Source organism: Cervus canadensis, chromosome 32, assembly GCF_019320065.1.
Source record: "Cervus canadensis isolate Bull #8, Minnesota chromosome 32, ASM1932006v1, whole genome shotgun sequence".
Taxonomy (NCBI): domain Eukaryota; kingdom Metazoa; phylum Chordata; class Mammalia; order Artiodactyla; family Cervidae; genus Cervus; species Cervus canadensis.
Genome location: NC_057417.1, coordinates 37514522 through 37527250, shown reverse-complemented (window position 1 = coordinate 37527250; position 12729 = coordinate 37514522). Strand labels below are relative to the sequence as shown.

Below are 12729 nucleotides of genomic sequence, written 5' to 3'. Positions count from 1 at the left end.
GCTAGGGTGGACCCAATTCAAATGACAGGTGTCCTTATGAAAAGGGGAAATGTGGACACAGAAATGCACACAGGAGGACACTCTATGAAGGTGAAGGCAGAGAGCGGGGTGATGCAACTAGAAGCCAAGGAGGGAGGCCTGGAACAGACTCTCCCTCCCAGCCCTGAGATGGTTAGATGGCATCACCTACTCAAAGGACACGAGTTTGAGCAAACGCTGGGAGACAGTGAAGGACAGGGGGAACTTGGTGTGCTGCAGTTCATGGGGTCGCAAAAAGTCGGACACAACCGAGCGACTGAGCAACTCAACCCTCAGAAGGAGGCCATCCTGTCCACACCTTGACCTCAAATTTCTGGCTTCCAGATCTATCAGATGAGAATTTTCTATTGCTTCAGCCACTCCATTTGTGATACTTACACACTAATACTAATATGGGAAGAACTTGCTTAGGATTATTTTATTTAATTTTCAAAATTTTATTTATTGATCTATTTTTGGTTGTGCTGGGTCTTCACTGTTGTGGCTGGGCTTTCTCTAGTTGCGATGAGAGAGGGCTACTCTTCATTACGGTGCCAGGGCTTCTCACTGTGGTAGCTTCTCTTGTTGTGGAGCACAGGTTCTAGGCACGTGGGCTTCAGTAGTTGCAGCATGTAGGCGCTAGGGTGCTTGGCTTCAGTAATTGTGGTACACGGGCTTTAGTTGCACAGGGCATGTGGAATTTTCCTGCACCAGGGATCAAACCCATGTCCCCTGCCTTGGCAGGTGGTTCTTATCCGCTGTACCACTGGGGAAGGCCAGGATGATTTTTTTAAAAAACAAGAAACTCAAATCGGAAAAGACCACTAGATTTAGCTGAATATGGAATTCCCTGGTGGTGCAGTGGTTAGGACTCTGCTTGCACTTTCTAGGGCCCTGGTTTGATTCCTGGTTGGGGACCAAGATCTCACAAGTGGGCAGGCGTGGCCAATAAATAAATAAATATTCAGATGTGTAGATGCATACACCAAGTTTCCTAACCACCTCCCCCACCAGATGCAAATGATAATGTTTCCATCAAATGTGGAATGCTAGGGTTAACTGAATTCAGTAAGGTTTCTTAAATCAGTAAGCAAAAGATGAACCAGTTCATAGAAAAATGATGGAGGAGGAAATGGCAACCCACTCCAGTATTCTTGCTGGGAAATCCCACGGACAGAGGAGCCTGGTGGGCTATTGTCCATGGGGTCACAAGAGTCGAACATGACTTAGCAACTAAATCACTGTCAACCACATATTGGCACTTGCCATGGGTGCTCGCCATCTGCCTCTACAAGGATTAAATCATGCGCTGCTGCAGCGGCTGCCCTCCAGCATCCCCTGAAGTCCAGGGTGGAGAGCAGAAACGAGGCACTCGGTGCTCCAGAAAGCTGGTAGGACAAGGACAGGTCTTCAGAGAGATGTTCTCAGGAGCTGATTTTATGAGCCCAATTCTAGTACCTCCTCATATCTAGAAAAACACTAGAATCCTTCGTGGTGACAACTGTTTCTCGTGACTAGCAGAAGCTTCACAAGACCAGCAGAAACTTTCTAAAAAAAATAAACGTGCTTGACTGCATCTATTCCCCTTTACCAAAATCACATATATACTGTTCTTCACCCAACGTCTTTGGAGCAGTTTCTCAGAGCCGTCTGAGGTGCTGTCTCCCAGACTGCGGTCCTTATATTGCCCTAAATAAAACTTAACTCATAAAAAAAAAAGAAAGAAAGAAAATGAATAGTGCAGCAGGTCTCAAAGTGTATTCTGGTGGCCTCTAGGGGTTCCCAAAGCCCTTTCAGGAGGCCCATGAATATTTCATAGTATTAATAATACTGAGGCAATTGTGACCTTTTTCACTGTGGTGAGTTTGCACCAATGTTGCGAAAGCAGTGATGGTTCTTAGTGTGAATCAAGACAGTGACACCAAACTGACAGAATTTGTTGCCAATAATAAAATTCTAAGGCTTTTGGCAAAAAGTACAATTTTGGAGACTGTATCTGCCACCTTTAGCTTCACAACTTCCTAATATTGACAGGGTTGCAATATTCATGAATGTTATACATTTTTTTTTCATATTGTATAATAAGATGTGTCAACGGTTGCAAGATCTAGTCAGTGAACAAATATGTTTGGAAAGACCAACATGTGATTTACAAAATCACATGTGAGTAAAAGATCCTTTCAAAGTGCAAGATAGATCAGTGGGTTTTCATGTAATAGAACACAAAAAGCACACGAATATCATCTGAGAGTCCATGTTGCAGCTAACCTTTAAAAAACCACCACATTCTGAGTGTTGGTGTAGTATCAAAGAAGAACAGCCATAATTATCTGAAAAGGCTTTAAAAAGACTACTTTCTTTTCCAATTTTTTTCAAATCTGAGGCTAAATTTTCTTCATGCACTTCAATCAAATCAATGTATTCTTAAAGAGTGAAGGCAGACACAGATATGAGAAGCCAGCTGTCTTTTCTCAAATGTGATATGAAACAGATTATTTTTTGGGCCATGCCACAAATCATGTGGGGTCTTATTTCCCCAACCAAGGGTAGAACCAATGCCCCCTGCAGTGGGAGTCCTGAGTCTTAACCACTGGACTGCCAGTTTTTTTTAATGTAGCACATTGCCATTCTTCTCACTCATTTTTGGTTTGAAGAAATAGTGAATTTATCATTGCTATTTTATATTTTCAGATTAACTTTGATATTGGAAATATCAATAGATGAAACCTATAAAAACAAAAGCTCTTTGAGCTGCTCAATAATTTAAAGAGTGTAATCACTCTATAAAGGAGGTCTGAGACCAAAATTTCTGCGAACCGCAAGACTAAGAAATATAAATGTTGGAACCCAAGGCCCACAGAATGTTACTCTGAATTCTCACAATGACTCCCTGAGGTGGGTGATATTATTATACCCATTTACTAGATGAGAAAACTGAGACACAGACAGGGGAAGCAGTTGCTCGTTACACAGCTAGCTAACGCCAGAGCTGGGATTTGAATCCAGGCATCTGACTCCAAGCTTGTGCTTTCCTTAGGGACAATCTGGCAATAGATTCTAAAAGCCCTTAAAGATATTTGCCTTCTTTGACTCATTTTGAAATTTTATGAAAGGGGGTAATCAGAGATAATCAAATTTGGATACAAAGATATTTATAACGTAATAAAATTAGAAACAACCAGTAGTCAGTGGATTATTAATAGATAATGGAAAAGAAACTTACTAAGACCTTTGAATGAACCTGGAAAATACCTAGGAAATGACGTGACCCCTGGAGAAAGGATTGGAGGGTGTTGGAAGTCCGGCTGCTGAACCTGAACCGAAGGTGGGGATGAGGAGTCTGCAGGTGGGGAGGAGGGAGCTGAGAGCCTTTGGGAGGCAGACACAGGTTCTGCTGATGTTTGGACTTGAGGAGGAGGATACAGGAGAATGTGGGTGAGCTGAAGGACACAGGATGGAGAAGATGCAGAGAACGTGGGAAATGCCTGACATCCCGGGCAGGCGGGCCCCAAGGGACCTGGACCTGCTCTGCCCAGGGAGCCCAGGAGCAGACTTAGACCAAGAGGAGGGAGGCGGAGGGGAGGGGTGTCAGGAGAGTGGCATTTTCTAGAGGAACAGTGTCTTCATTCTGTCCACGTGAGGACACGCAGCTAGAAGACTGGGGGCTCCAGCCGGGCGAAGGGCCGGGGTGGGGGCGGGGAGTGGAGGACTGAGAAGGGTTGAGGCGAGCGGAGGGCGCAGGCGCGGTGCGGGAGGGGAGCAGGGGCGTCGTTGCACCTGGGGCGGGTGAGAGGCAGGGCCGGCTTCAGCTCGGAGGATGCTGGACCACTCGGATCGCCACCCGCCAAGTGTCCAGGAGAGCACTCCCAGGCCCCACAGCTCCCCGCACCAGAGCAATCCCGGTCCCCACCGCACAGGGCGGTCAGAGAATTAGCGGGCAGTGACTGTGCGCTGTGAGTGGGGCCTGGACCGATGGGCGATAGACGGACCGATAGATGAGTACTGGACCCGTTTGCGTTTGGGGGTACCAGTAGCGAAGAAGAGACCAATGCCGAGGGTTGGACCGAGGGTCCAAGAAGCATCAATGCCAAATATGCAGTGCCCTCAGGGATGCTGGGGGCAGAGAGGAATCAGTGGCTTTGATGAGCATAAAGAAAGTTCTCTCTGTTTGCTCAGAAGACGAGGACGATCGAGGCCCTTAAACAAATGCTCAGGCTTCCTCCGTCTCGAGCCTAAGTCAAACAATGGGGGAGGTCGGATGGTCTCAGTTAAACCCACCCTCCAGTCCCGGGAGAGCCCCGCCCAAGGTTCGTAGTCTGGCCGGCCCCAGGACGCTCAGCCCCGCCCAGTACCCGCATGGCCCCGCCCCCGCGCGCCGATTGGCCAGGCCGCCAGCTCGGCCCCGCGGGGAAGACCCGGAGAAACCACTTTGGCCCAAGGAACCGGCCCCTCACAAGCCCTACTGCGCATGCTCGTTCCTTGACCCCAGCCTGAGGTGACAGCCCGAACCTAGGCGGGGGCCCCCAGACACCGAGGCCGAGGGACCTGCCGCTGCTCGGCCTCCGGAGAGAGAGGGCCCCTCTGCCGTCGCCGCTCGGCCGGTGCTCGGTGAGGACGGGCCCCAGCGGATCGGGGAGGGTCTCAGGTCCCTGCCGGGCTCTCCTGGGGGTCCCCAAGGGCTAATGATGCTGGGGGGCGGGGTGCTCCCCACCTCTGCCTCCCGGCGCTCAGGCCACCTCCTTGTCCTTCATCCGCGATTCAAGCTCCTTTCTCCTTGTTCCTCCTTGCCCCCAACCACCCCGACCCCAGGATTGAGCCCTCACACCCCAAATCAGAGAACCCCACTCTGGGTTGTCTATCCTTGACCGCGTCCGCCCCACCCAGTGACGCCCCCGCCCTGCACCCAGCCCCGGTCCCGTCCCATCCTTGTGGCTCTAGCGATGCTCACAGGGCTGGCGGTTGGTGGTCTGAGATGTTGGGACAGGGGAGGCACTGAGGCGGCTTGGTCAGGAGGGGCGATCCTGACGCGAGAGGGGAGAGGTGGGGAGCGGGGGCCATTTGAGCGCAGCATAGACAGGTCTAGGGGCAAAATACAGCGGGTAAGAAGGAGTAAAACTAACTCTAAGACTACCTTTGGTGATTGATTCTAAGCCATGGTGATCAGGGGAAAGAGATGTCATTACATGAAATCCCCACTTTGGGGAAATCGTTCCCTGAACACTATCAAGTAGCAATTCTTGACCCATTTTGGATCTTATTGCTACTTTGAAAATCTTCCTGTGAGGATATGAACCTGATGCCTAAGTGAACCCATCACCTCACCAGCAGCCCCATCACAGCCCTCCAAGAAGCACATGTGACAGTGATTATGGAGTGGCCGAAGACCAGTTCAACTATGAAGGAGAGATTAGAAACTTCCTAAGCTGAGGACCCATGGCATCAGCCATGTTTCACAAAGTATCAGAATCAAATAGAGTACTGGTTAAAAAAAAAAAAAAAAGTAGATCCTCAGGGCCCTCTCCAGACGCACTGAGAAAGAAGTCTGGGGTTAGAGGAGTCCAGGATTGGGCATTTTAAACAAGAATTCTGGAAGATTCTTAGGTATCGTTAAGTTGGGAAACCACTGGTCATAGACTTAATTTCCCTTTTCTTAATATATGAATTTTATTGAGATAGTTTACATACCGCAAATTCACTCACAATGTGCAATTCAATGGCTTTTAGTAAATTCACCAAGTTCTGCAGCCATCACCACCATCAGTTTTGTAAAATTTTCATAATCCCAGAAACCCCCATACTAGTATTCACTCTTCTGGCCCCCATCCCTCCCATTGCTAACCCTAGAAAACCACAAATTTACCTTCTGTCCCTATGGATTTTTCTACTGTACCAATTTTCTAGAGACTTCAGGTCATTTTATAGAAATGGAATGTATAATTGCGATCTTTGATGACAGTCTTTTTTTTTTTTTTCACTTAGCTAATCTTTCCAAGGCTTATTCGTGTATGGCATGAATTTTTCAAATTATCAAGTAATATTCCATTGTGTGGACACATCACATTCTGTTTATTCATTTACCTGTTGATGGATATTTGGGCTCTTTCACTTTTTGGTGTCTGTGAATAATGCTGCTGCAAGCATTCTATGTACAAGTTTTTATGTGGACATCAGTTTCCATTTCTCTTGGAGAAACAACTAGGAGTGGAATTGCTGGGATATATGGTAACTTTATGTTTAACCTTTTGAGAAATCACCATATTGTTTTCCAAACTGGCTGCACCTGTATACACCACTACCAGCAGTATATCAAGGCTCTATTTTCTTCTCAACCTCACCATCACTTTTTATTGTCTGTTTTTTGTTTTGTTTTATTAGATCCATCCTAATAGTGTGAAATAGTATCTCATGATCCATGTTTCCCTCATGACTAATGATGTTGAACATCTCATGTGCCACTTCTATAGTTTCTTTGGAGAAAGGCCTTTTCAGATTCTTTGCCCATTTTTAAATTGAGTTATTTGTCTTTTTATTACTGAGTTGTAAGAGTTCTTTATAAATTCCAGACGCAGGTCCTTTATCATATATGTTGTTGTTTTAGTCGCTAAGTTGTGTCTGACTCTTTTGTGGCCCCATGGACTATATGCCAGACTCCTCTGTCTACGGGAAATCTCAGGCAAGAATACTGGAGGGGGTTGCTGTTTCCTTCTCCAGGGGATCTTCCTGACCCAGGGATCAAACCCGGGTCTCCTGCATTGGCAGGTGTGTTCCTCACCACTGAACCACCAGAAAGCCCTTTATCAGATACATGATCTGCAAAAAATGTTCTCCTATCCTATGGGTTGCCTTTTAACTCTCTAGATTGTGAGTCTCTTTGACTCACAAAAGTTTTAAATTTTGATGATGTCTAATTTACGTGTTTCTTCTTTGGTTATCTGTACTTTTAGTTCTTTGCCTAATCCAACTCTTTTTTTAAGAGTTTTATCACTAGCTCTCATGTTTAAGCCTGTGGTCACTGAGAGTTAATTTTTTGGATGTGGTATGAGGAAGGGGTCCAACCACCTGGAGTTTCATCCCTGGACCACAAAGGTTTGGGCTAGGCCAGGGATGTGCCCCAGGGCCAATCAGAGGCCTGTGGGCGGGGCTTCCCATCATAACCCTTTCCTGCCCAGAATGACTCTGCCAGGGGAGGCACTGGCAGCATCTTTTCTGCTGGACCCTGTGTCCCCCCAGGCCCCCGATACCACCATGTTGTCCACCTTGTGGGGCAGGGTGGGCAGAGCTGGGAAGGACCACATAGGAGGAGCAGGGGTTGGCTCATCCAGAAGCTGGACCAAACACGGGAGAGATAAGGAAACATCAATCCTAGGGGTGCCAGTGGTCAGGGGACTTGCTACCAGGCAGCATAGACCTGAGGACACCCCCCCTGAGGTGTCCTCCCTGTCACAGTGAGAGGTCTCTGCTCTCATGTCTAATTGTCAGGGGAACTTGTGGGGGGCAAGTTACCCCAACCACACATTGATCTTGCACTTCAGGCTCCTGTCATTGGAAGACTTTGAAGTGCGGGGCATGGACCCTTCAAGCCATGTGAGTTTGCTGTTCAGTTGCTCAGTCATGTCCGACTCTTTGCAATCCGTGGACTGCAAACTCAAAGAAACAGTTCAAAGCCAGGTCAGAGAAGCAGGTCCAGAGGGGCAGGTAAGAGTATGGGCTTCACTGCCCCCTGTTTCCTGAACACAGCACATGAGACGTCTGCCAAGGCGACAGCCTTGTTTCTGGGCTAAACGGAGAAAGACCCCCACCATCTGCCCACCACCCAGTCACCCCCAACAGACACCCCCACACTGATGCCCCAGAGCCTGGGTCTCCAGGCCAGCCCGGCCCCTGTCAGCCATCCTTTCTGCTTCTCCAGACCAGCAGCCAGGGAGCCCTCAGTGACCACGGCTCCTCTGGACACCTCCACAGCCCTGTCCCCACTCAGCTGGGGCAGCGCCAGCACCAGCTCAGACAGAAGTCACTGTCCTCCTGGGGCCCTGGCATCCCTTAGTCCTGGGTGGCCCGGGCCTCTGGCCTGGGAAGGGGACTGGATCTATTTGGGAACCCAGAGTCCAGCCTCCCAGGGCCTGGCTCCCCTCTGGGGTCTGCAGAGTGCCCTGGGGGCCCAGCCCCCACTCGTGGTGACACAGACACTGTCGGGGTGAAGGGCAGCAGGCCTTCTGGGAGGGTCAGTGACCTGAGCTCACATCCCCCAGTGCTTTTCCCCGACGCCCGTTGCTCAGGAAGACCGGCTCCTGTTATCCTGGCGCAGGTCGCCCAGGTGCAGTGCGGGGCGGGCCCTGGACCACCTCGACCAGACACCCCGCTCTGCTGCATGGCTGTGTGCTCCGTGTTCTCATCTGTAACCTGGGTCGATGGGAATGATCAACTTCCATAACGTGGGGTGAAGGTTAAATGGGAAACACCCGTGGAAGCACTCCACCCCGAGCTCAGCACCTGTGGGCCTGGACTCCTAGTAACTCATGGCTGTCAGCACCTTGGTCACCCCAGCGGTCCCTGGAGAGCCCTGTTTCTGGCACATTTTACAGATGGGGAGTGACGTTTGGCGGGGGGAGGTGATGGTCCCGAGGCTGCCAAGATAGCAGACATGCCGGCCCGGGTTCTCCAGCTGCATTCAGGTCCTTCCCCAAGGTGGGGGCGGGCATGGGGGGCACAGGGCAGCCCCTCCTGCCCTGACCTCCAGCCCAGATTCCTCCTGAATCCTGGCCCAAGGGCCCCTCCACTGATGGGACTTCTTTTTCCCATGTGAGATCTTAGTTCGCCAACCAGGGATCGAACCTATGTCTACTGCATTAGAAGCGCAGAGTCTTATCCACTGGACTGCCAGGGACGTCTCCGCTGATGGGATTTTGCCTCCTCCCTTAGGACAGAGCCCCTGGACTGCCAGGTTCCTTGCAGGGAGGTGGAGGACAAATCCTACTGAGACCTGAGTGTGGCCTGGGGGCCCGGCCGCCCGTCCCAGAATGCCCCTGCCCGAGCCCAGCGAGCAGGAGGGTGAGAGTGTGAAGGCCGGCCAGGAGCCCTCCCCTGAGCCCCCTGAGCCGGGCACAGATGTCGTCCCTGCAGCCCCCAAGAAGCCCAGGAAGTTCTCCAAACTGGTCCTGCTGACGGCATCCAAGGACAGTGCCAAAGTTGAAGGGGCCAAGCGCAAAGGTGTGCACTGCATCATGTCCCTGGGGGTGCCTGGCCCTGCCACCCTTGCCAAAGCCCTCCTGAAGATCCATCCTGAGGCTCAGCGGGCCATCGAGGCTGCCCCCCAGGAGCCTGAGCAGAAACGCAGCAAGCTAGACACAGGTGAGGCCTGGTCCTAGCAAGCAGGACAGGAGCAGGGCCTTCTGAGGGCCGAAGTCAGGGGGACCACCAGGCTTGACTGGCCTGGGGAGGGTGCATGTGCCGTGGACATTTGTGTGTCTGTCTAAATACGTCTCAGTGTGAATCTCTGCGTGTCTGTAGGCCTCCATGACAGCGTGCATGTATGTGTGTGTCTAAGGTTCTGTCCCTTTACATGTGTATTTGCCTAGGAGGGTAACTTTGCATGGGTCTTTGTGTGTCTGTGTTCCTGGGCCTATTTCTCTCCATGTCTGCTCTTCGGCATTTACATATTCATGTGTCTTTTTCATGAGATGCGGGCATCCCCAGCCACCAGCCTAGAGTTCTCAGGGAACCTAAGGGACCCCTCAGGCTCCATCTCCTGCTAGACAGGGCCATCCTCAGGGAGTCAGGGAACCCAGAGCCCGGAGCCCCTCTGCAGAGGGCCCGGCTCACCCTTGAGCCCTTCCACTGGCCTGTTCCATTCCAAGTGCCTCCTCGTGTCCACCTGCATCTCTGGGGGGAGAGGGTCCTTCCTGGCCACCTGTGGGGAGGCAGGGCTCAGAGGAGCCAAGTCACTGCCCTGAGGCCACCAGCTGGTTGCTGCAAAGGATGGGTAGGGGGGCACATCTGGCTCAGAGCCCGTTTCTCCAGCCGGGCTGGGTGGGACAGGCCATCCCCGGGGCTCCCTCCACGCCAGCTGAGACCTCTGCTCACTTCTCAGATCAGGCTGGGCTCTGGAGCCACGTAGGCCTCAACCCATAGGGCGCCTTTGTGAGAATTAGGACAAATCCACCTTCCTTGGACGCAGAGATGGGGCGTGGAACAGGGGCTACATGCAGGTCCCAGGCACCCCTGGGCAGGCGCTCATGGGCACCCCTCGGCCTGCCCCTCCACCTTTACCCCCAGACCTGTCCACAGCGCTTCCCGCCTCCTGCCCCGTTCCCTGGCCAGGCAGCAGGGGTAGCAGCAGCTTCCTGGCGCTCAGCCCAGAATCGGCCCGAAGTTTTCTGGAAACAACCTCTGTCCCTGGGCCAGTGGCTTTTGCAAGCGTGTCTGGAGTCAGCAGTTACTTCTCTAAGTCAGCCAACAGCTCCGCACCCCTCCCCTGGCAGCCAGGGCCCCCAGGTTTGCCCCTCCACCCCTCCACCCCCTGTTCCTTTGACAACAGCCTGACCCACCCCCTTCTCTTCCAGATGGAAAAGAAGACGGAAGCTTGGCAGGGCCTCCTGCCCCCAGCCCCTCAGTGGACGGGGAGGAGTCCACCTCGGGCCCTGTCGAGCCCAGGGCGGCCCCGTAGCCCTGACAACCGAGGGTGCGTCCTGCCCGGCTCAGTGAACTTGGCTGCGCCTTCTACACGTTCCACTGGGCTTCTCCTGGGGCCCAGCCCCTGACTGGTTTTCACTTTCAGCACTGTAATTCCACACCCCACCGCCCCGATCAAGCATAATTTACTTTTGTAGCAGAAAAAAAAATTTTTTTAGGAGAATAAAAGAAGCTGTACACTAGGTCCCATCGTAGACAGGTTTTTAAAATTCCATGATTCTGGATCCTTTGAGACCCTAGCTCCAACCACCCCGCCCCCCTCCCTCCACCGTCCCCTTCTCCTCTCCCCTCACCCCCGGCCTCCCCTCTAGCACTTACCTCGCCCTTCCTGGCCTGGACCATCTTTCAGACCCCAGAGGGCTCTGCAGGGGCCTCTGTCCCCCAGGACCTCACACCCCTGGGCCTCCTCAGCCTGGACAACCAGCCTCTGACCCAGAGATGAGGTGGAGACTTGGAGGCCTCCTCTTTCTGCCGCCTTTGGTCTCCAGCCCAGAACACCTGGGAAGCGGATCCTGCCTGTCCCTGGCTCTCCCTCCAGAGCCAGTCCCCAAGAGGCCTCAGCCTGCTCCTTCCTCCTGGACCCTCAGAAAGGCCGCCTCCTCCAGGGAGCCGCATAGGACAGCCCCCCTGCACAGGGGCCCTAATGTTCATGGCAGCCCCAGGTTCTGCTGAGGAGGAGGTGGGCCTGCAGTCTGAGGGGGCACCCCAACGGAAGTGTACGGTGCCCCGTTGTGTTCCCTCTGGGTGGTGTGGGGGCTGAGGTCGATTCTTGGGAGCCTGAGCACCCCACCTCCAGGTCCCTGGGGTGCTGTCCTGCTGCTGCCCTCCTTCAACCAGAAGTCGGGGTTCCCTGAGAAAAGGTGTCAGCCTGGAGAAGGAAATGGCAACCCGCTCCAGTGTTCTTGCCTGGAGAATTCCATGGACAGAGCCTGGCGGGCGACAGTCCCTGGGGTCGCAAAGAGTCACGACTGAGCGACTGACACCTTCAAGACACTTCAGCCCACGTGTTCCTCGTCATTTGGAAACTGCCTTTGAGCAAAACAAAATGGATTATTTTTTTTTTTAAGACAGAGTTTAGAGAACTTCTGTTTTCAAACAACATTTTCCAAATTTAATCTGTTGTCTGTTGACTCCCTCTTGGGAAAAGTGAGTTAGTGGCATCTTCCTTGCCCAACTCTCCATTCTGCTGTTATTTTTACAGCGTGGTTCTCTGTAACATTTACATTCTGTACCCATAACTTGAACAGTTCTTTTGTCTGGATTCTATATTTAAATAGATTCCCATGCCCCACCCGGTTCTCCTTTCCTGAGGTCTGAGTCATCCCCGTGGTGGGCTGGTTCTGAGGGTGCTGGGGGGCTGGGGGGGACCGTTCAATGGTGGAGCGGGCCTGGAGAAGAGGCGGTGGGGAGAGGAGCTGACCCCTGCCCCTCAGCCTGGTCTCCAGGCAGTCCTGGCCTGGACAGGGTCCCAGCGGGCATCCACTCCCTTGAACTGTGCTGTGGCACCATCGACCCCTTCTGCAACTACCAGGCAAGGCTGGGAGTGGCACTTGGGGCCCCAGTGAGGGGGCCTGGTTGACTCACTGGTCCCTGGAGGCTGCGTGGAGGAGCAGCAAGAGGGTACCTCCCTCTGGGGGCCCAAGTGGCCCTGCCTGAAAAGTGGTCAGGACTGTGGGGCAGGAAGCCTCTGCCGATGCAGGATGGGAGCCTACACGCTGAATCCGGAGGTGTTGAAGTTTTCTTATTTTTTAAAATTTGAAACATTGCAAACTCCCATAGAAGTTGTACAAGCATGCAGGAAGCACCACCTAGATTCACCTCTCCCTCCTGCTGCTTTCTTCCCCCTTGACTTCTTTCTTTCTTTAACACATCCAGACCAATATTGTATATTTTTTTCCATCTTATATTCATTTTAATGTATATTTATTTGGCTGCAGCAGGTCTTGGCTGGGGCACATGGGATCTTCTGTGCCCCATGCGGGATCATTAGCTGTGGCACATGGGATCTAGTTCCCTGACCAG

The 12729-nt window shown here is 52.2% G+C and overlaps 2 protein-coding genes across 2 annotated transcripts in view; both read left to right on the top strand.

The window, feature by feature from the left end:
* Window positions 1-4489: 4489 nt before the first annotated feature.
* Window positions 4490-10891, top strand: FLYWCH2 (FLYWCH family member 2). Its single transcript, XM_043455445.1, has 3 exons — window positions 4490-4626; window positions 8938-9366; window positions 10578-10891. The coding sequence occupies exons 2-3, from the start codon at window positions 9036-9038 to the stop codon at window positions 10679-10681; spliced, it is 435 nt and encodes a 144-aa protein (XP_043311380.1). The 5' UTR covers window positions 4490-4626; window positions 8938-9035; the 3' UTR covers window positions 10682-10891.
* Window positions 4504-12729, top strand: part of FLYWCH1 (FLYWCH-type zinc finger 1) — a 41970-nt gene continuing 33744 nt past the window's right edge. Inside the window, exon 1 of the mRNA XM_043455443.1 lies at window positions 4504-4626. The gene's annotated coding sequence lies outside the window, so the exon portion shown is untranslated. The remainder of the gene's footprint in view (window positions 4627-12729) is intronic.

Coding starts and splice junctions, on each gene's coding strand:
- FLYWCH2 (XM_043455445.1), top strand. CDS start 9,036: ATGCCCCTGCCCGAGCCCAGCGAGCAGGAGGGTGAGAGTGTGAAGGCC. Junction 9,367..10,577: donor ACGCAGCAAGCTAGACACAG/GTGAGGCCTGGT, acceptor CTTCTCTTCCAG/ATGGAAAAGAAGACGGAAGC.